This window comes from Strix aluco, chromosome 5, assembly GCF_031877795.1.
Source record: "Strix aluco isolate bStrAlu1 chromosome 5, bStrAlu1.hap1, whole genome shotgun sequence".
NCBI lineage: Eukaryota > Metazoa > Chordata > Aves > Strigiformes > Strigidae > Strix > Strix aluco.
In genome coordinates, this window is record NC_133935.1 from 54,699,699 (window position 1) to 54,723,947 (window position 24,249).

At 38.7% G+C, this 24,249-nt stretch overlaps 1 protein-coding gene across 3 annotated transcripts in view; it reads left to right on the forward strand.

Annotated features, from left to right (window-relative positions):
• NELL2 (neural EGFL like 2) overlaps window positions 1-24,249 on the forward strand; it is a 160,834-nt gene that overhangs the window by 35,284 nt on the left and 101,301 nt on the right. For 2 of the 3 annotated variants that reach the window (XM_074827403.1, XM_074827405.1), the window contains exons 4-9: window positions 5,686-5,859; window positions 5,968-6,064; window positions 10,028-10,100; window positions 10,274-10,356; window positions 11,398-11,526; window positions 12,811-12,913. In XM_074827403.1, coding sequence (XP_074683504.1) covers window positions 5,686-5,859; window positions 5,968-6,064; window positions 10,028-10,100; window positions 10,274-10,356; window positions 11,398-11,526; window positions 12,811-12,913 — 659 coding nt within the window. The remainder of the gene's footprint in view (window positions 1-5,685; window positions 5,860-5,967; window positions 6,065-10,027; window positions 10,101-10,273; window positions 10,357-11,397; window positions 11,527-12,810; window positions 12,914-24,249) is intronic. The other variant, XM_074827406.1, reaches the window with a different exon arrangement.

Genomic DNA, 24,249 nt, shown 5'->3' on the forward strand with positions numbered 1-24,249 from the left:
CCAGTACGATGAGCAATGTCATGCTGGAATAAAGCTGAAGTGGTTGACCTTTTTAGTGGTGGAGGAAAATAAACAGCAGAAAAGATGTAAATGCCAGAATGTTCAGTAGCTTGCTGGCTGGGGTGCTTCAGAGGCGTTTTCTTTGCCCCATTAATCTCTGCTCTGCCTGATTTGGAGCAGGGACTTGAACTTGGTTCTTTTCCATCTGAGAAAAGTGTCCTGAGGAGTGCCATTCTCTTCCCCCCCCCCGCCCCCCCGCCCTCAATGCAGTAAAACAGCTTTGTTGGCAGTGCCTGAACAGGGCTATGCTAGTAAATGAAAGAGTGCCCAGGCCCAGGCTGCAACACTGGCTTACTGTTGTCCATTCTGCATAATTGTTAGCATCTTTCTTGGCGTGCTTTTGTCTCCTGCAATTAGCACCCTTGCAGGTGATGTCAGGGCACTGTTTGTGGGGTAGCATTGGCCAGGACCTGTTCCCAACAGGTAGTGTGGAAAAACCCCACCCATTTCAGGGAAAAAGTGGGAGAGAGCACCCATATGGGTTTGAGTTGTAGTGGAACACCACTGTTAATATTTGTCTTCAGGGCCAGGGAATGGGCATTGCTGGCTTTATTGATTAGTATAGGTATAGGACTTGAGATCAACTTACTGAATTTAGGTTGTTCTTGTACCTGACTTACTCTTTTTGGTTGATGAATCCTATGTAATGGAAGAGCCTCATCAGGTCGACCTGAGAGACTGGTTTTACTGTCCCATTGTTTGTGCACTCTGTATTGATATGGGAAATACCCTCTTCTGATTTTGACCTCTCTTCACTTGGGATCTCTGCTTTCAACTAGGTAATAACTGCAACATTAAAGACTATTTGAGAAAGTCTATCTGAGAGTCTTAGATTTGCTCTCTCTTTCATTTTAAATAGCATTTAATCCTGGACCCCAAAAGCCTTTCTGTGAGAATGTGTGTTTCTGTCAAAAGATTTGATTTTAGTGAATGGATCAGCATTTTCGAACAAAAATAACCTACGTCAGAAAATTCTTGTCTGGCTCTAAAACTTTATTCAGCAGAAGAAAGGGACAGAAACTGAACTGGTGGCTTTCCTGCCCACTGTGCACTAAGTGCTACCAATTTACCCAGAAGAGTAAAGACCATTTTTTTTTAATTTATCACTCCCTTTATTTAGCATAAAACTGCCATTCATCTCTTGCCTAGGCAGAGCTCTAGATAGTCAGGGAAAAGCCAATAAGGCCAAGCAGTAGTGTAAGTGAGAGGTGGGGACTAGGTTTTTACAGGTAGAGTGCAGTTGCTACTTGGCATTTAGAATCCATCTGGGGATATTTTGATGCCATATTGTTCTAGAGGATGCACCAAGCAGTAAAAACTCCTAGTTAATGTTTCAGAACAATTCAAGTGTTACTTCCAAATAGAAGAATAAGACTCGCACTCCTGACTGCCCAGTCATCATACCGTGGAAAATAGCAAATAACGCATTGCTGAATGTGGTGGGTATGCAGCATGAATTGCTTTTACATCTTCATAATCTACACCCAGCAGAATTGCTTACTGCTATTGTAGTCATCGTTTGCAATGAATAGGGTCTACTGATTAGGATCTCTTTTTTTTGTATTTTATGTAATTATACCTAACAAAAAAGCAGAACTTTTGTATCAAAAATCTTCAGATAAAGATTTTTATATATAATGGAGATAAGGATTCTAATTTATTTAAGTACATATCCTCTTTAATTTTATTGCTTTTCCTTTTCTTCTTAGTGCAGATCAAAGTCATGCAAAACTGTTTTAACAGTATATCTGTAAATGTGCGTAGTAAAGTTTTAAAAAAACCCCAAACTACAATAAATTCATAAGCAGCAGACATGTTATCTTGCCTTTAACTTTGTCTACATGTTGTAAAATGACGTCGGTTTTTATTAGTTGCCTGGAGTAAGAGTGGGCAGCTACTGTATGCATTTGCTGTGTGAGCAGGGATGCCAAATGAGTGAGAGAGCCATGAAAGGCTTTGGCATTGCTAGCACTGGCCATTAGCTGGAAGGGCCATACCTTCCTCTTCTCAAAGACTGCTGTTGCATCCACCAGGACCACCTGGTGTTTCACCTCCTAAATCTCCAGCTTTTTGCTGTACATCCTGACTTCTACTTCCACAGTCTTCCCTGCGCTGGTCTGTTGTGGCCTGAAGAGCAGGTCCTACGCAGGTTCGTGCAGGCCACGTGCCCTTTGCTGGGACAGTTGGTAGCAGCTCCGCAGCTGAGCAGATCTGCTGACTCTCAACTCTTACCCAGCAGTTACAATAGATCAGAGCTGGGCAGCAGAGAAGACGTCAAAACCATCGCTGTTTTCTGTCTCAAATTCCTCTGGGGCATCTGAGACAGATTTCTTCCTCGTATGAAGATAGGCTCAGCCTTAGTACATAAGGAATCGCTGTCTGGCTGGTTTCCAAGCAGAGCAGCTGATCTTACAGTGGCCCTGGCTGTTGCCTTTGCAATGATTGTGCACGCACAAAGTGATCTACGGAAATGTAAAAACCTTTTTTTTCAGGTTAGCATTTTCTTTTCTGTATGTCAAATATAGTAAACCTAAGCACGTATCATCTCCCTGTGAAGTTAAATCCATTTGACCCAAAGCATGTGTGTTTTTTGGGGGGCTAAAATGAAGTAGGCTGGTATTGATTAAACAACCACAGAGATCATGGATGTTAGTAAAGGGGAAGTAGGTTCTGCTGTTGTACTGTATTTCTCATTGCAGTTTATTGTTCACTCCAAGAGCTGTTTGCCTTTTGCAGCACAGATGAGCACCTTGGAGCTGTTGGGAGAAGCAGCAGTGATGTTAGTAATAGGACATCTTTGACTGCTGCTCTCCTTGTGATGGGTGGGCTGGACTGGTGTGGACAAGAAACCAGTGATTCTGCTGATGAGGTCCCCGTGAAACTTTTCCGTAATGAGATTCTTGGTTGATGACTGCAGTATGATGCAGTTAGGGACTAAGTCCTAATTTAGGAACCAAGGTCACCATCTTTTCTCTCTCAAAAGATTAGTAATCCCGAGTGTACAGAGAAGTGTAGAGTATTTTTGTCGCTACAAATCAATTTTTAAAATCCAGGTGTGTTTGTTAATGCCTAGCTTACTTTCTCAAAGAGTCTTCCAAACCTTTGGAAACCTCTGGGACAGCCTCATAGACAGCTCAAGAAGCCTCACTGTGGTCAGACTTTGCATCTCCACCCTTACCAGTTTGTCAGTGCTGAGGCTTGTCCGATCTTCTGAAACTCCCGAGACTGAGCCAGAGCCATTTAAGTCCAGACAGTTAACCAAACCTAGAAAAGTGGAATAGCAAGCACAGTATATTGTAAAAAATGAAGTGAAAATTACTCACTTTCACTTCCCTGTGTTTGTGTCATGGTGTTAGTTCAAGCTGAAGGCAGTACTGTTCCAGCTGTCATTCCACTTGCTTTTCTAATTACATTTTGCTACTGCCTCTATAGATTATTAGTAAACCATAAATTATTCTCCTAATAATTCTCCTAATGGCTATTATTTTCTTTTTCATTTTGATACACGTTTTCTCTAACAATCATCAAACCTTTAGAAGGTAGATATATTTGTTAGTTTACCAAATGGAAGAACAAAAGAGATTGCCTGTGGATCTCAAAACTGTGTTAATCACAGTTAAAACAAAATCCCGTGTCCACAATTTTTGCACAGCTTTGTGTAGGAAGATTTCCTTGCTTATTGCAGCGTCATTGAATGTCTGCATCCTCTCTCAGCAGTTCTTAATTCCTGAAATTTTTACAGTGATGTCTTCTTTTTATTGGGAAATCCATGTTTTGTTCTCAGAGTTTTCATTATCTCACCTGCATAAGGGGCAACATGAGTGTTCATTTTATACCTTCTGTACTGACTGTATGTCTACTGGTGTAGTCTGTTCCCTGCCTGCCTGCATTTCTGTGTGCTGGCATCAGTTCTGCCCTTGGCTTGGAAGAGAATTAGGAGCTAACTGTTGGTTCTACCAGGAGATAATGTTTCAACATATCCATGCCTTTTTTTTTTTTTTTTTCCAGATTGTATCTGCAACTGTGTGTAGACACTTAGAAGTTGCTAGAGGAGTCCAGTTCCATAATGTTCCTGCTCTCTGTTAGGTTGAGAGTGACCTTATTTTTATCCTTGAAGCTTGAGTTATGGAGGAGGTTATTATGTTGACTGATGTCCTGCCACTATTGCCCAATTTTTTTCCAGCCAGGCCTTCAATTAGTTTACACTTCTTGCCAATGCAAAAATTATTTTTGGGCCATGAGGAGGTAAATTATCTCAGATTATAAAATTTATTGCTGACTCTAGTTAACTGCTTAATACAGAGGAGGAAGAAGAAATTGCCCTTTCCCAGTTTTGCAAAAGGATAGTTGTTTCGGTGCTGTTACTAGGCATTGTTCCACTGTGAACCACCCTAAAGGAAGGAGAGATGTTCAGTGAGCCCAACCTCCTCCTAGGGATATTGATTGTACAAGATGGTTTTGATTTGGTCTCATCTTCACTCTTGAAAACTGCAATCATTGTCTTGTCTGTTCTTTAATATAGATAGCCTGTTAAAGTAAACAACATCACGTTAAAACACATGTGCACTCAGATGACAAACCACTGTCATGCCTGATTGCAAAGGTAGCAGCAAAAGTAGACGAAAATGAATTGCCCATTCTCCCAGATGTTGTGCATCTCACCACATACTATGTTGTTTTCCTTGCTCTTTAGTTGTATGTTGCATATGATTACCAGAGAATCTGCGTTTCTGTTTTTCTTTCCTGTTTTGAAAGCGTTTTAGGGTGGGACTTTAAAATGCAAAACTTAGAAGACAAATGGTTTGCCAAACTTGTTCCCAGAAGAGGTCTGATATGCAAGAAATAGGCCTGTCTAAGTACCACGTTTGGTTATGGGTTGCTTTTTAAATTGATGTGCTGGAATTTCACCAGCAAAGCTTGTGTTTGCAGTCTGCAAATCTGGTGTATCGTGCAGATTTCTTCACACAGCTGCAATGCCGTTTTTTTAATCATGTATATACATATATGTGTATATAATACATATGTGTATATATGTGCACACACCGCAAATACTGATACCTATTTAACATTGCAAATATGTACATATATTCCAAAGAGTTAGCACTTCTTGATTTTGTATTTCTTTGGAGAAAATTGACTATGAAAAATGAAAGGAAACGTTAACAGTACATCTGAAAGCAAACGAAGCAGTCTTCAGTCTCACTGCTTGCTTACTTCCCTGTTTGGTAATGGCTAATGATGTGCCTATTGCAAAACTTGGTGTTGTCTTTTGTGCATTCACGCCTTCAGAGTATCCTTACTGTGCTTTCAGGATATGAGGTAATTATGCGTAATAGGGTAATTATATTTCCAATCAGATCATGTTATGGAAAATAGTGTTGCTAGAAGAAAAAAACATTTGGGATCTTGTGTACTTACATGAAAATTGGAAGCTACTATTACATGTTCTTGAGAAGAAGGATGCAGTGCAAATCTGAAAAGTGTCTGTTTTCATCTTTGTATCTCCTTGTTCATCTTTCCTTCTCTTTTAGATAGCTCCTGCATGATAATGAAAAGTTGTGTTATGTAAAATGTTGCTGCACTGATAAGAATAGTTCATGACATGATGATGCATTTATGGTACAGGTACCTGGAGCTGGAAAGCAGCGGTCATCGAAACGAAATCAGGTTGCATTATCGTTCAGGCAGTCATCGCTCCCACACAGAAGTATTCCCATACATTTTGGCAGACAATAAATGGCACAGGCTTTCCTTAGCAATCAGTGCCTCTCACTTGATTTTGCATGTGGACTGCAATAAGTAAGTAAAGAGTCTTGTTTTATAAGAAGTTGTCACATTTGGAACATTCCATCTCTGAATAAATGAAATTATAACAACTTGGGACTATATTTTTCCCTTCCTTTTCAGAATTTATGAAAGAGTTGTGGAGAAGCCCTTCATGGACTTACCTTTGGGTACAACCTTTTGGCTGGGACAGAGGAATAATGCACATGGTTATTTTAAGGTATGCATTCCCTGAAAGGAAAAGAGCAAACTTAAATAAAAACGATTAAGGGATTGGAGCATCTTTCATGTGAGGAGCTGGGATTTCTCAGCCTAGAGAAGAGAAGGCTCAGGGGGATCTCATCAATGTGTATAAATACCTGAAAGGGGGCGGGCAGGAGGAGGATGAAGTTGAAGAATCCAGACTCTTCTTAGTAGTGCCCACTGATAGGCCAAGAAGCAATGAGCAAAAACTGAAACACCTGAAATTCCATCTGAACATAAGAAAACAGTTCTGCTGTGAGGTTGGTCAGAGCAAGACTACTATGGAGATACTCAAAAGCCATTTGGACACAGTCCTGGGCACCCTGCTGTGGCTGATCCTGCTTAAGCAGGGGAGTTGGAGTAGATGGTCTCAGGAGGTGTCTCCCAACATCAACCAGTCTGTGCTTCTCTAATCATAACACAGTTCTTTGGGCTGTGGTGTGTTGTGTATCAGTATATCTGATGCGGTGAGCTGTGTTTCCATCAAACTGGACTTCACTAAATGAAGTTGCAGAGCCAGATGCATGGGGCTCAGTGTCACCAAATGACAGAGCCAACAGCACCCAAAGACAGGGGAAGGTAAATGAGTGCAACAGAATTCCGGGAAATAAGCGGTCAGATTATTGTCTGGTTCATAGCTAGATGCATTTTTTGTGTGTCAGAACACTGCAGCCTAGAGAACCCCAATTTCATTGCCTCTGTAGGATTTAGATTTCATCACAATATTTTCTTGGCTCAGAACTGAATGAGATGACTAGCATCAGTGAAGAGAAGGCTTTGGCCCTCAGATGAAGAGTATTTGTACATTCTCTTTGCTTATTGCATACATGCTTATTCCTTTAGCGTGTATGTATAGCAAGCACCTGGTGTACAGCAAGACTGAAGAAGTGAATGCCATGTTGAACTGGAGTGTAAATTTTGATTCCTCCGAGTCCAACAGGTAGCACTTATTGGTCACAGCTGCTATCTGTGGTTTGGCCTCAGTCTTCTCTGGAGCTGCTTTAACAAATGATGGCATCCCTGTGGATGCCTTCCACACTTCGCTCCCATTTTCCTCCCAGTAGGCATCTCTCTACTTGCACTGCAAAATAGAGTTGATGATGTTGATCACAGACCCAATCAGTTTTTAAAATATGGCCTGCTAAATCTTTTTTTTTTTTTCAGCATAAACCACTTTCACTATGGTTTTCACAGCAAGTTCTGTGCTTTTATGCTAAAATCAGTTTTTGGGTGTTGAAATACTGTTGGCTATACTTAGATGATAATTTATATCCTTGTAGTGTATGAAGTACAGAGGTCCAGTGGGGCACTCAGATTTGAAAACTGAAGCATGACTTTGTTTTTATATTTCAATTCAATATGTGTTCCCTTTTCCTGCAAAAGACTAAGAGGATGTCTGCTAAACAAGCTGCAAAATTATATTTCTGGGTTAAATAAACAGTTGACTCCAAGAATATCAGAAAATATTAATGCATTGCTTAAACTGATATCTGATACGCTTCATTTATTCTACATACTTATAATTAATACTTTTTTTAATATTCCTTTTCTTTTTTTTGTGCCTTCTCAGTTTTTGTCTTGATTATATTCTTTTTGCCAACTCATAGTCACTGCTCATTAGCTGTAGAATAAATACTCCAGTAGTGGACTGTATTTGGTTTTGTTTCTTTCTTTTCAAGAAAGATAAAATAAAACAAAATCCCTGGAGAATTTTGCCTCAGTTACAAATATAAACCAGCTTAACAGAAATACAGAAATGGATAGCTTTTAAAAGAACATCGATATAGCCAAAATATACTTTGCCAGTGTAATATAGTACCGATAGTCAAACTGCATCTGAAAATGTGCCACTGTTGTACAGGAGATTCATCAGTTTAGAAGATGAGGACTTTCAATGCTTAGTGTTTTGGAGAGCCTATATTTTTAGACACTCACTGTGGGACAACTACTGATCTGATCTTGAGAGGTCCAGGTGCTTAGATCCTCCTAAAAATCAGGCTGCTTTGAGTGGATTAAATCGATTGTCCAGAAGGGTCAAGATACTCAAAATCATTAGTAACTCCAAAAAGATTTTATTTGGCTGTATTTGATTTTGAACCTGATATTGCTGCACTAAACCAATGTGCATCCCAGTGTCATATTCACACTGGGATATATTTGTACCAGTTTCACTTTAAGATCTGAAGTCTGAGAGAGCAATTCTGGTTACCTGATTTCTGGTACCATGTAACTTCTCTCAGTACCTAGCACCCAGCATTGTGTTAATTTGAAACGCCATGTTCTTTAGGAGCCTGTGCATAGCCTCTCATGTACTGTCAGGAGGTCCTGATTTGGGAGTCCAGGTGGGCTAGGTGTCACAGCTCCCTGTTGTTACTCAGGGAGAATGAGAAGGAACCTGAATTCCTGGCGAGTGGCAGAGTCCAGCTCACATCATAGCTGATGTATGATGAATAAAGCTCCTTAAATAGTTGGAGGAGCTTTACTGTTGGTTAATAGCTAAATTATTTGGATACTTGCCTGTGTGTTCAGTGAAGAGTGTTTTAAACTTGAATGGGTTGGACACTGCCATTCCTCCTTTTCATGAAAATGCCATAGCTTGGGTTGACATAAGTTTCAACTTGATGATACTGAGGAAGGAAAGGAAGAGAAATTAATACAGTGAGCTTTTTGGTGTGCTCTTCAAAGAGGCCTTTGCTCCAGACTTCCTGAACATGTGCTGTGGGAAGTCCTGAAGTGGAGCTCTGTCTCAGGCACACCAGTTTTTTTCACTGTTAGCTAATCACCGCAGCTCCTTGTGCAGTGTGGGGGAGGGTCCAGTTGTCCTAGATTGTAGCTTTGTTGTTAAGGGAGGAAGGTAGGCATGGTACTTAAGTACCCTCTTAGTTGCTCTCCAGTGACACCTACTCTTCTCTGTAGGTCACTTAGGTTGCTAAGTCACCCTGAGTCATTCACTTGAGGTTAGAATTCTGGTTCTTTGACTTTGCAACGTCTTTATTGAATGTTCTGTGTATGTGGATGAAATGTGGACTTCAGCATTTAGTTTGCATCGTGTTCTTAGTGTTGTGAAACACACTCTTTATAAGCACACTGAAGCACATTGTAATTATTTTGCTTTTCCTCCAAAGAAGGGGTTTTGGAAATGCAGGGAGCGAGTTATGGATGAGACATCTGGAGTGAATATGATAGGATGGCTCAGTTCGAAATTGCTATTTGGCCTTTGCTTTTGGAGAGCAGCAAAGTGGCTACTAATTGTATCTTAATGACTAAGGATGCATGTAAATTCTGCCTGCAAGCATGGGATCTATTCTTCTGGGTGAAACCAGCCCTTTCCAGATGGCATAGTTGAATTTCATGCTAAACTTCCCCTAAGTTCTTGCCAACATGCAACTCTGCAGCTGTGTAACAGACGTGTAGCTTCTCGGCATTCTGCATGCTTTATAGAAAGATCCCTGTTGAAATCATGAAGGGTTTGCATGAATGTGTTTTTCCTTACTCAAGTTTCTTTAATCTTCACTTCTATTTGACAGTTACAGCTTAGTAAAAAATTTGCATTTTATTTAAAAGAATGTTTCAAAGTGACTGAAACTGCAGCTGTTCTTCAAAGTACTTTTAAAGGTCATTTTCAAGCTTTTCTGCAATGGCTAACTAAAAATAACAATTCAAAACAGCCAAACTCTTGCCACATAATTACATCTTGACATTTAATCTTATGTCTTTAAAAATGATTCAGTAGGTCTGTATTTGTACATCTATCTATTTTACTTTCTGTTTTTTCTTCTATCACTGCACTGGGTCTAGGCAAGAAGCTGTGTATTCATAACTATTGTTTTTATCAGGCAGTTTTTCTGCGTGGGCTTTAATGTTTTACATGGTGAATGGAAAACATAATTTTGACAGGTAAAAATAATGTATCCTTTTTTTTCTCTCCGCTTCCACATAGGGCATAATGCAAGATGTGCAATTACTTGTCATGCCTCAAGGATTTATTTCTCAATGCCCAGATCTTAATCGCAGTAAGTCTATTAATTCTTATATCGTAAAATGAAAGGTGTGCTTTATGCCTACTTTTCTCTCCTACAAACCTTCTTAAAACCTTGAGTTTCAGTGTATTGGTGGTCAACTCTGACGTGATTGAACCTGTTGTGAATACACTTTTTTAATTAATATGCATATTTTGTTATTCTAGCATGTCCAACTTGTAATGACTTCCATGGACTTGTGCAGAAAATTATGGAACTGCAAGACATTCTAGCCAAAACATCAGCTAAGGTAATGTTTACTAGGAGTCATGGCATGGGAGAAATGAGGACTCTAAGGCTTTAACTGCTGTCTTTTTGGATTATTTGTGCATATGTGGGAATGTGCATGTGCGTGTGTGCAGAACGTCCCTGCACGGCATGTTTATGATTGTATTTACATATCTGTGCCTAGTGTCTATACAAGTTCCCAGTTCAGAGAGCTTTATTGTGTTTTAATATTTTTATAGAATCCTATCTTTTAATAGTGATCAGAATCCAAATCCCTGAGCAAGGAAAGGGCTTATAAATATTCAAGCTCAATCTATTGGACTAACAAGTCAGTAAACCTAGAATGAAATAGGTTACTGTGCTTATAGTGCTTATTGCAGCAAGACTTATTGGTCCAAGACTTTTCTAGACCTGAACTTCCAAAGGTGTGTTCAGACAAAATTTATGCAGGACAAGGAATTAAGAATCCAAAGCAGCATTTTCTTCTTTTTTTTTTCCCTAGAATATCACACCAAAAGCATTAATGTCTGCTGGTCAACATAGACTAGTCTTCTGTTTTAAAATGTCAGTTCTTTAAATGTCTGCAGGAATGCTGTTACCTGGCTGATTTGATACATAAATGTTAAAAATGCCTTGGCTGAAGTGGAGAAACAATTGCTAACATGTTGCTTTTGAGCTTTACCTCCAATTTTGCCTCTCTACTCAGATTCAGGTCTTTCGCACATAACCTAATGTCTGCAAGTCGTTTATGTAGAGCAAGATTCTTAGTTCACACATACAAACACCAGGGGCCATACCCGTCTTGACCTACTCACTTTGTTTCATGATGTCCCTGATGCTAGAGAAGGATGAAATACATTGTATCTTGCTTCTTAATTTCCATCTCTGATGGTTTAATCATGTTGTATTTGACAATAATTGTTTTATTATCTCTGACTGCATTTTCCTACATGTATTCTCTCACCTACATGCTTGACGATAAGGGGGACAGTTTCAAATATGTTTATACTAATGTGGAAACCACTTACAAATTCAAAACTTTTTTTGTGAACTGTAAAAACAGTTGTCCCAAGCAGAGCAGAGGATGAACAAGTTGGATCAGTGCTACTGTGAAAGGACCTGCACAATAAAAGGCACGACTTACAGAGAGTTTGAATCTTGGACAGATGGCTGTAAGAACTGCACTTGCATGGTATGGCTACAGGTTGAGTGGAGACTCAGGAACTCTAGTGTTTCCTCTGATTACAGTTTTACTGAGGCAAATAATGAGAAGACTTCCAGGTGTATGCTAGGTAGTAACAACAAAGTGCTAGAAAACATGTTCTAAGTCTAAGGAATAGTATTCTTGAATACATTTTTCTATTGTTTCAGCAGGGCCAGCGTGTGTGGCTCTCCTGTATTTCATGTCACCATATGCAGATGTTATGCAATATACTTAGCTATCATGTTATTTCCATGCCCTGAGTTGCAAATGGTTTCTCTGGATAATTAATTCCCTGCTTTTTGTCGCTATAAACACAGCCTTTTTCTTAGCAAATGATTTAATAGATCCCCTGTGTCTGATTCCCTTTGGTTGCCTTTGGTTACATCTCAAGAAGTAAGAAAGAGTAAAATGTCAGGGTCATATGCATGCTCTGTTATATCACAAATGAAAAAGATTTGTTAGGTGGATAGAAGATTCCCAAAGGTATCACAACTCTAGAAGTGATTGCAAGTATCCTTTCAGGTACCAAACAATGGCATCTTTGTTATTGTCCATTCATGTAAAACTCATTAATTCCATTTGAACTCATTAAATGCCTAATCCGAAGGCCATTAGAAATTGGTGAAAGGACTGTTGTTGTCTGTACTACACCTTAGATTGATTTGCTGCTATCTATAATTTGCTAAATAGTTCTCCTTAAACTTGGTATGATTTTGATATTTATATTTCTGGAGGGATATTAATTTTGCTTTTAGTGTTTTGTGGTTGACGAGAAGAAGACTTAGTCCGTAGTATCAAATCCGACTGATAGCTATTTAAAATTATATGAATTTAGCGTTAAATGTGTTATGTAATTTTGTCTCAGATTTTTCTTGCAGCTATTATATTATTACCTTTTAGAAATGTATTGTCTCATATAAAAATCGAAAGGCAGAGTATTGTTCTGTGAGGTTGTTATTTCACACTAATCTGTCAATTTGCTGCTGATTGGCAGAATGTTTTACTTCCAAATAGATTTGCCTCTCAAAAAAAAAAAGCAATCATTATCATCTCAAAAGAACACATCATACATGTCTAAAAGATTGTATGCATGATATTCTAAAGGTATAGTTTATCTTCTTGTAGTTATTAAAAGAACCATGTTCAAATGTCTTTTTGGATGTTGTCAGAGAGTTTATTGCATTTAAAAATAGATTTTTAAGTTCCTGTGTTTGAGAACATCTCTGCTCTTGGTAAATATAACTACCAATTAAGGACTTTTTATTCTTCTAGAACGGTACTGTGCAGTGTGAGGCTTTGATTTGCCCCCTCTCTGACTGCCCGCTTAACTCTGCCCTGGCGTATGTGGATGGCAAGTGCTGCAAAGAGTGTCAATGTAAGTTTTACTGTGGTGCTTCCTTCTAATGAATATTTTGAAATCTGTAAAGAAAATGAACCTTTCTGTAAACACGTCAGTGAAAGTGGGCAGGGAATGAAATGTTTGGATTGAGGAATCGGGGTATTTAGACTCCTCTGAAATATTTTAGGGAATTGATAACCAGAAGGTTTTAATTTTTCAGGTGCAGGTATTTTCTTTTAATTACATTTATTTTACGCTTATTTGTTTTATTTTAGTTATGTTTATTTTGGTTATGTTTCTTATCAATGTTTAAAAAGAAAAAAAGTTATTTAAAAAACTTTCTGCAGACTTTCATAGTCTATCTTTTAGACCAAACTGCTAGAAATTCAAGAACGATTGCCTGGTGTTTGTTTTGACCAGTGTTTCTAACACCTCTATCGCAATAATGTACTTTCAACCTTATGTTGTAGTGCTTGAAATAGAGGTTCAGATTTATGATTCTTCTTCTGTAATTAAGGGAAGAGAAAACTCATACTAGACCCAAGAGACCAGCAAAACCCAGACACCTAGAAATGTTCTTTCACAAAAGGTCAGACAGAATTATACAGGAAACTGGATAGAGGTAATTTAATATTATGGTTTAAGATAGGTGAATGCCTTTTGGGTTTATAGCATATTGGTTTTGTTGCACATAGGGCCAGAGAAGGGGAATTTTAGGTTAATCACTATCTAGATGGACTATATATGTTGATTACAGATGTGTATCACATATGTGATGGTTACTTATTTTAGGCTACAGTGGAATCCATTCTTAAAATTGAGCATGAGATGCACACACTTATTTTGTAAATGCTGAGATTTTTCTGTGTGGTTTTATCGCTCTTCTACTGCTGTATAAAACTTATTACAGAGTATAGAGAAATATATAACTGGTTAAAAAGACATGTTGTAAGATAAAATTCAGAAAAACGTTTTGTACTCCATTGATCTTGCTCCCACAGGAGTTTATTAATATTTAATTGTGTTAGAAGTTACACAAACCATCCCATTTTATGAAACCTTATTAACTTACTCAAGTAGATTAATTCTAATTGAGAGGAAATGAGAATTCAAATGCTTTTTTTTTTTTTTAACCAGCTACACAGAATTTCCATGCATATTAGATGTCTCAGGGAACTGTTAATTCAAGGATGTGAGATGTGTGGACTTCAAGCATCTGTTTGAATCTTTGACCATGTTGGCAGAGTTTGAAAACCTGATCCTGTGAAGTATGTTTTTGTAATGTACCGCCTGTGAATTGAGTTGGAAATTCTCCATCCAGATGTTAATGGGGAAGCACCCATATCGTATGACCTCTTACGAAGTTGTTTTTATTGGGAGTCTTGACAAAGGTCAAGAAATGTGAGTTAGTATATGGACACTGACCTTGTCATACAACATTGCTACTTCTCCTTCCAATTAAGATACAGTTCTGGTACAGCACACTGTGAAGTTTACTCTGATACTGCCTTTTTGATATTCTTAACATTATCAAAAGCCTTTTAGCTTCCAGTGTTGTTACTTTGATGTTTATAACTTACATGCACACATATAACTTTCTTGACAAACTACTAGAAAAATTACTAGATCAAAAAATATAAATAAAAATTGCATTTGAAAAATTATTTCTAATTTCATCTAGGTTATTTAAAGTTCATTTAAAAAAAAATAAATCAAGCAACCTTTAAAGTGGCCAAATCCCTGGAATCAAAGGACGGAGACTGTAAATTGGAGTCCCATTGACAAGATATTTAAAGTCCAGTTGAAGAGTGTAAAGAGTGGAGGTTAAAGGCAATGGAGACTGCAGGACCCTCACTTATTCTCCAGGCCAGTTTGGTGGAAATACTGAGTTGTTACTGACTTCATATATATATATATGTGTCAGCTGTATCCTGTCTTCTTGGTGTCTTCAGCTCAAGGTCTATTGATTGAGGTCAGTGCGCTCAGTGACAAGTTCTTGCTTGATGGGTCAAAGCTGAGTTCCTTCATTTGGATAGGTTCTTAGAATAACTTATTTGTTTTCAGTTCTTAGAACAGTATCAGGGGATGTAGCATCTGACTAGATTATGTAGAACGAACACAGATGGCTTATAATTGGGAAAACAGCTAATTAGGGTGTGTTGTTCAAGGAATAACTATTCTTAGTACTGGACAGTCATAAATGCTGAAAAAAAGTAATGCCTAATACACTTTAGCTGTGTTTAGTATTTGTTTCAAGACAGAACATGTATGGATATAAATGCTGAGAAAAAGTGGTGCCTAATAAACTGTTCTTTAGTTATGTTTAGTATTTGTTTCAAGACAGAACATGTATGGATATCTGTTTCCTTCCTGGTATTTGTGGTACTTCGTGCCAGATGATGGGTTGTTTCTGCTAAACTGTCATGTGACTAGAACTGCCCAGGCAGTGGTAGCTGTGGCAGCCTTGTTCCTGTGTCTCACCCAGGGCTGAGTGCTTCCCGCCAGACTTCTCCCATTCTTCAGCAGATGTTTGAACAAAAACACCAGAAATGAGAAGAGTGAAGTCTGATTTAATGACAGCTGGCATAGAAGAGTAAAAGTGTACAGCACTTAAGGCTTTTACAGTGACCAGCAAGCAGGCTTCCCAGGTTTTTGGTTTTATTTTGTTTGTTTGCTTTCCCCCCTTGAGTGATTGAGGATGGATTCATTCTGTATTTAGGCACGTAGAATTTGGGAATATAAGCGGAAGTGGCCTCATTTACACTCATAAATAAAATAGGGCAGACATAGTCCTGTGGCCCTGGGGCTAGGTGGCACTTGTGGCTCACATCTACATGGCTAAACTGTCTTCCCCTTCCTCCCCAACAGAGTATCTGCATCCAGATGGCTGATGGACTGGGCTCTGATCAGTGCTGTCTCCCCAGTCATGCTTGGCATTGCTTCAGAGCATGTTGGCTGGTACAGGCCAAAATGGTGCCATGACATGTGCTAATGCTCAAACTGCATGGAGAATTACAGACTGTAATCAAGTATTTTCAAGCCTGTTGTCATTTACTGTTTCATTTACCTCTTGTGTTTCATTTACTAGTGATGGACATCACCAGTTAGGCTCTCTTAATAGCCAGTGAAAGAGACTGGCACCTCCAGAGGGCACTTGATGCTGAGAAGGGGCTGGAAGAGACGGGATGAATTGCCTTCTGGAGGCAGACTTTTTTTTCCATGGACTGTATAGGGAGCCCAGGTGATTAGATTAGATTAGATACTGAACTTTTAGACAGCTAAAGCTGTGAAGTTAATCTTTCCATCAGTTACTGTATTGAATATCAGGTGTGTCAGATAGGAATGGAAAGTGCTGCATTTTTAAGCCTGGTTCTGACATTAAGCAGTTATGCTAAGAGACTTGTGGGAGCCTACCACACTGCCAAGCCCTAGGAATTGAACTTCAGCCCAGTCCAGCATTTACATATTGGACAGTGCAGCTTTGTTGTATCTCATTTGATGTCATTTTCAACACTTCAGAAATTTCAGCAGAACTGACTCTTCATGTTTTTCTTAAATGTTTAGTTCTGGGAAGAACACTTAGTAAGGAATGTTGTAGGTTTTTTTTATTTTTAAACCAATATTGCTTTGACTTTGGTTCTTCTTGTGAGCCAAAAGAAAAAAAACCAACCACCCAAACCCTGACCTTCTACCCTAACTCTGTACCTTTGTTTGAGGACATTCAGATAACTTGTTCTGTTTTGTCGTGTGTGAAGGTCAATGCTGCTAGCGTAAGGAATGGCAGTGCATGCAAATTATAATTGTGTTTTCTATTAGCCGTAATGGGGGTAAAAGAAGCAGTGATCTTCCAAGGCATTGCAGACAAGCTATTCAATGCAAAATTCAGTCCAGCTACCAAAGCATACATCTTAAATCAGTGGGAGCTTCCTGTGGAGAATTGTTTGGATCTGGAAAGCAGGGACTGCTTGCTTTTCTATTACCAATGCAATTTTAAACCTATCTGAGAAGGTGTGTGCAAAAGATCATTAAATTCTTTTCTCCTCTGCAGAGACAAATGTATTGTGTGATGATAGGCACTGATAGGAATCGGAGAGAGATTAAGCTCCCCTACTAACCCTATGCTTTAGAGCATGGACTTAAGATGAACAAGGACGAGTTCATTTATCTTAAGTGAATTGTGGAAGGATTGCCAATGTCTTAGTAGCTGAGACAATTGGTACTTGGTCAGCAAATCTTTTTATGGTAACATTTTTATTAGTTGGTGTATTAACACTAAGGCATCACTTCCAAAAGCTATGTGATACATGTATTTTTTTTTTTTTAAATGGAGCCAGTGTATTTTTAACAAAGTAGCTGATTTTCAGTTTTTTTAAGGCCAGAAGTGGTATTTGTACCAGTATCTGGCACAGTAATAATTCCCATCGCCAAAGACTGATCTCCAGGAAGAAATTGCTGTCTTCTCATCACTGTACTCCTCCTCCTAGTGACACTGCAGATACTTATAGACCTAATCCCAAACTGTTTAAATCTATCCCAACAGATTTCAGTGGAGGTTAACATCTGAGCCATTATGTTCAAATCCACAGGCTGTGGGTTTTTTTCTGAAACAGGACATTTGATGGGTTTCTGGTGCATTGTAGTCAAATCCACATTCTAACACAAGTATTTTAAAGAATATATGAGAAGTGTGGGGCTGTACTGGATCAGCTCACACTTGTGTTGCTAGCAGTTGTGGAGAGAGAGTGTGTAAAGGGGTTATATAACTTGGAAAGGATTTTTGAAAAAAATAAAATGAAACGTAGCTCATAACATGCATGGGTTTCTGATGCAGTGATCTGTCTTGCTAGTTTACAGAAACTTTTCATTTTATAATAAAAATTAAGGGGATTTCCCCTCTTGCTCTTCATGATGTACTGATTTTTTCCCCAAAGCTACACACTGTTCTGAAAGCTCCAGCACTTGTAGCCTACTGACACAGTGTCCTGGTTTTGGCTGGGGTAGTTAATTTTTCTTCTTAGTAGCTAGAATAGTGCTGTGTTTTGGATTCAGTATGGGCTTTGGTATGAGAAGAATGCCATACTGAATGTATGCCATACAAAACACTGATGTTTTCAGTTTTTGTAGAGAGATCAAGGACTTTCCAGCTCCCCATGTCCTGCCCATGTGCAGGTGTACAAGAAGCTGGGAGGGAGCAGAGCCAGAGCACTGGTCCCAAACTGGCCAGTGAAGTATTTCATATCATGTAGCGTCACGCTCAGTATATAAAGTAGGGTCGGCCGAGAAGGAGGGGATTCTCTCTTGCTTCTGGGATTGCGGTTTCGGGATCTTGTGGGGTTTTTTTGGGATTGCTAGCTGGGCATCAGTTGGTGAGTGGTGAGCAGTTGCATTGTGCATTACCTGTTTGTACTTTCTGTTATTGTTTTGTTTTATTTCAGTTATTAAATTGTTTTTGTCTCAACCTACGAGTCTCCTTACCTGTACCCCTCCAATTCTCTCCTTCATTCCCCAGGAGGGGGAGCAAGCGGCTGCATGGTGTTTGGTTGCTGACCAGGTTTAAACCACGACACAGAGAGAAGGAGCTGTAAAAGCCCATCTGCTTCTCATTTGCACAGCAGTTGACCATCAGCAAGAGCGCAAAATTTTTATCTAGAAACTTAGGGAATGTTGATTAAGCTTCCTCTGAAATTCATCATTTATCCAGGTGGATTGAAGCATTATGGACTTAAGCCTGTGCTGCTCTCTAATTTAATCTTTTCACAGAATTGTCACCTTTTTTTCAGGCCCAAGGAGTGGCACTGTCTTGGCTTAGGTGAAGTCCATCAGTGGCCGGGTGGCACGCCGGCCCCTGCCTTGTTCGCCCAAGTGTTGGAGGAGCTCCTCCTGCGTTCAGTGTGGCACAGAGAAGAGGCTGCAACTCAGAGAAGTGATTGAATGACAGGATTAGTGAGCGCTGACTGAACAGGCCATCTTATCCCTGCAGTAAATCAGAAGAAGGGGCAGTCTGGAAACCAAACTGCAGCTCCAGCAGGGACATGGCATAGGTCTGAAGGCGGTGGGGCAGCCAGCAGGCTTAGGGTAGCAGAGCAGGCATTGGCACTGGAGGAAGAAGAGGCAGTTTTTAGCAGCAAGCAATGATTAGTCATTTATCATAGCTTTTAAAAAAAATGCACACTTCAGAATATAAAGAAGAAGCAACATTCTGGCTAACGCAAAAGATTAGTTGCTTTTTGATTATAAATATTTATATGTGGCTTTTTAAAGATACAAGTGCAAATAGAGCATAAATTCTGTTATTTTGAGATTTTTTTCAATACAAAAAATCAGATAAATTAGCCTACTTCAGAATAGTACTAAAAGATACCTGGAATATAGCCAGTACTGGATTATTTCCTAGAGCCGTGTTATTTCTTACAACCTCCTGTAGTCAGCATGCAAAACTTCTGAATGTTATTAAGCATTTAGCAGAGTAGTGTCTGTTCAGCCTCTGCTTTCTGGATTTTCTATGCTGAAATGATTCACATCAACCTTATTTCTCAGACTTTTGAATCACATACAATGATAGTATCACATTGTAATGACAGATAAAAAGCATTTTATACACACTTGTACTACTGAGATGAATTACGCTGTACTTTACTGCCTGTTTATACCATCTTATTACTTCAGCAACGCTGTGTCTTCAAAAGGAAGGCAGTATTTATATTCATTTAGAAATAGGACACAAATAATTTTTCTAAAGAAGTATTTTTGAAGGGAGAAAAATGTATCCTTGAACTCAAGTAGGTCAATAAAATCAGTGGAGCTATTCTAGATTTGCAGAGCTATAGCGGAAAAGTGTAACTGATGCATGTATCATTTATGACTCCAGCATAGCTCCTACAGTCGCGGTCTCAGTCTCACAGAAAGGTTGCAGGGCCACCTAGAGCAGGTTGCCCAGGACTTGAATATCTACACAGATGGAGACTCCACAACCTCTCTGGGAAACCTATGCCAATGCTTGGTCACCCTCACAATAAAAAAGTGCTTTATTGTGTCCAAATAGATTTTCATGTGTTTTAATTTGTGCCCATTGCCTCTTTCTCTGTCATAGGGCACCACTGAGAGCAGTCTGCCTCCCTCTTCTTCATTCCCTTCCATCAGGCATTTGCACACATTGGGAAGATCTCCTTAGAGACTTCTCCAAGAAGCATAACATCTCAGGAAGCTGAGCTCTGAGACACTCTAAGAATGTTTTGGGGCCTTTCCTGTGCTGAACTCAAAGCCAGCTGAAGGCAGTGGAAAGACTCCCCTTGGCTTTGGTAGGCAGGGCCAACCTCACCCTTGGCCCTAGCTGCTCAGTCTCTGCTATATTTTCCATGGTAAAGCTTTAGAAATTTTTCAAACTACTCTTACACCATAGCAATATATTTGGTTGACATCTGTCATATCCAATGGCAGAATTGTCAGGGGCTTTTCGGTGCAGAGCCTTGTAGTCTTGAGTGACCTTTGTTCTTTGTAAGCTGGGCAGTGTACCTCCATCAGAAGGGAAATGCTGAGTCTTTTCACTCGCAGTTCCCTTCTGAGCTGGAAACTCACCCCTCGTATGTCTGTTGTTTTGTGTAAATTAAAATACAGCTTACAGGAATTGGACTTCTCGGAATATTTTGCTCCTACATTTCCTTTCCTTCTTCCCTATGTCCTCTGAATTTCATTGTTGCATGTTAGCAGAGGAGGACTGGGGGAGTTGGTGTGCTGTGCTGCAGTCAGACTTTTCATGCATCAAAGTGCGGTTCCCTCCTAGGTGAGTGGCTTTTTAGCTATTCTGGACCGCCTGCATTGTGGAACGCCACTGGAAGACTCTAGATCTGGAGGCAATGTATCAGTGAGGAGAATTCCAGTTAATGGTAAAGTCATCTAGTTTTAGTCTTACTGTGTGCCTGAGGAATGAATTATAAAATAACATATGCTTAATAAGAAAATCCTGATTCATTAAACTACATTACGCTGCATGTATAGCAGTCTGCACTAAAGAAGAAATTGGAAACATAATATTGGTAATTTTATTGATACAGGATTAAAAACATTTTTTACATGGGAAATTTTGCTGTAGGCCGTGCTCTGCTCTCCCCTGCTCTTCTTATAACCTATTTTGTTGAGGCTGTCTGGGAAAAGAACCTGTACTTTTCCATTCCTTTTTCATTATGTTCTTACCAGGGACTTCACAAAATATAGAATACCTGCAACATTATTTTATTTTATTTCCAGTGCAAATAAAACATTAACATGTGTTAGGAATATTTTGGCTTTCAGACATCTGGGATTGGACAGATTGGCAGTGTTTCAGTCTCTAATAAGTTACCATCCTGACTTTAGTAATGCTGATTTCACCAGAATCTGCTTTGTCAGGTGGTAATGAAATAATAATAATAATTGTAATCTGTTCTATTTATAATTACAAAAATCACCTAGAATATGTGGGTGCTCACATGGCTATGCATTGATTTCAATATTTTGCTCATATCACTGATGTGCTAATATCACTCTGCATCTGCATCATTGGATTGTGAGGTTTTTTTTTCTTTTTGTTTAGGTTTTTTTTGGGGTTTGGTGTTTTGGTTTTGTTTTCTTTTTTTCAGTCCCATATCCAGGAGCATATTGCCAAATCATCAGCTTGTAGCTGATGTTCTAGTTTTTTCCTGGAGCTTTTTCTCTATAGATTTTGCAAATTTCTGATGTACCTGTAACAATGATCTTTAATGGGCATGTGTTCTGAAAAGAGCAGAATTTGGCTTTAGGTGAAAGCACCGAAACAGCAGGTTTTGGACAAGGTCACAGAGAAGTAACAAGCTGGAGGCAGAGAACACTTCATGAAGCTGAATAGAGATACCAAAACTTAACCAACCAAACAAGAGATTCATGACTTGTTGAGACCTGTACGGTTTTCCAAAGACCAGTTTGCAACTGACATATCTTATTCATAAGGATTGCCATATTGACAAGGGTCATCTGGGTGGAAAGTAGGCCTAGGGGAGACACTGCTAGGAATGCAAAAGAAGGCACACGTACAGTTTTCTGACAGTGCCTGTGTCATGTGAAATGAAAAAACTGGAAGGCTGTGAAGGCTTAAAACTCAATAAATAAAATACTGAAAAAACCCCATCACAAAACCGTCAATAATGTGATCTTACTTCTGATCCCCACCCCTAAGGAAGGGATGGTAAAATATGAGTGAAGTTGATTCAGTGAGATTAATAATGATATATACTATTATCCTTTATTTGTCTTTTTGTAAAGGTAATGATTTAAACTAGTGGCTTTCAGTCTTTTGGACTGCAGAAGTTTGAAATTTTTCAGTGTAAACATGTAGTGAATAAACCCTTCTACTGCTTGGTTTACTTCTCTTAGCCGTCACTTGCAGATACCTGAAGTGTGATTTATAGACCTCCAGGCTGTTATTGATCACTGTTTCTACATCTGTCAGCTCATAAAATATATTTGGCTTCAAATAACGGCCACTTTGTCCCATGTGAGACACAACTTTAAAATTGAAATCTCAACAGATGTGGTGTAACAGTCCTTTCTTACACTTTCCTCATCCGTTCCCTTCAAAACAATCGTTGCAGTCCTCTTTATTTGAAGAGTTCCTGCTATTTTTCTTCAGTGTACCAGACACAGGACTGTAGCTATGGTGATTCCTATGTTTTTGTATCATAGTTCTGCCTCTTTGCCAATATAGAGAGTGTTTTTACTGATTTTTGCCTTTTTTGGGGGTTTTACTTGGTACCAGTTTCCACTAAGAAGAAAGCTCTGTCCATTTGTTTGGGAGTGTAGTTGACTATCCTAAGCCTTTTTGTACAGAGTAGCTGACTAGTATTTTTTTCCTTCTACTTGTAATTATTTCTGTAACTTTCTGCTTGTAACTGAAAATTCTGGTATTCCCCTTCTTGGTCTTGGAAAAAGTTTATGGAAATTTTTTCAAGTATAATTTTGACTGGTTTCCCAGATTTCATATTTTTAATTGGTGTCACTTGGTGAAAATCCCTTAAAATTATTTGACATCTAGATTTTTTTTCCTAACATGAATAAAATTTGAAGATATTGTTAGGTTTGCTGTTTTGCATTGTCATAAGCTATTATGGTGAAGAACGTTTTTTTTTTTTTTACCTTGCTCATTTCTGGTGTCCAGTATATACTTATATATAGTAGTATTGGAATGGTATTACAGTGACATTATTGTTTCATGTAGTAAATTGAGACTGAAAACACCGGTTTCAATTATCAGAGTTTTTTTGTTGTTTTTTTTTTAATCTTAGTCCTGAAGGCAAAGCAAGAAAATATGTTTAAATCATCTGGAAAATAGGTACATACTTGTTTTTTCTAGTGAGCGAGTGCTTCAAGTACTTCGAAGGTAGGGAAGATGAACAGGTGTGATTCTCCCTATATCAAGGGAGATGTAAATTCAGGTATTATTTCCTTAAGATGTCTCTTTAGGTTATATTCATATTCACCAAAGTGCAGCATCCTAAGTAAATTTTACAAGCTTGTAAAGAGGCAGTTTGTTTCGTAGATGTTTTCATCATGCTGTATCCAGAAACTTTGTAGATCCTCAGGGCACCTAAATGAGAAATCAAATCTGAGTATAGTATAGAAGAGTTAACAATCTTGCATACAGTTGTTGTGAAGTTCTCAGACAGGCTTTCTTAGTAGTAGTAGCATAGAACTTTAGAATGCTTAAATCTTGTCCATGGTCTTCTGTGGCTCTGTATGTGTAGAGTTGGTAGTATGGTGTAAGCACCTAACCACAAATTTTTAATTTCACTAATTTTGCAGTATTTTATTACAGAGTTGCTATGAAGAAATGTGGGAATAAATGAACACATTTTAAAAATAGAAAATTAAAATAGATCTACAAACAAATAAAGGAATTGCATCCTCATTTTTATGCATCAGTTCAACCATCTTGATTCACACATTTATACATTTGCTCCTGTTTCCAGTATGACATCTTGAACCCCATGAAAACTCAATTGAAGTACCGGGTTGATTGTTACAGTGTGAGCAAGCAGATTAAAAATCCTCACCTTGGCTTTTGCTGTACTCTGAAAGCTAGTCTATGTGTACGTTGCAACAGTCTTTCATCATCTGGGAAGCTATTTACCAGTAGTGTTTAAAGCAAGTCCCAGTCATTCTTTCTTGCTGACAATTGATCATAGACAGCAAGAGCCTTGTCCTTTCTTTCCTATAAAATTCCATGCTTTGAAGTCTAACCTCTTCGAAATGTATGTGGACAGATGTCAACATCTGTTAAATAAAATCCTGAGATAGTTGTTGAAATGTTTTGTGGAACAGAAGAAACTCTCTCCCTTGGAGAATGATAGCCCTTGCATATTTTT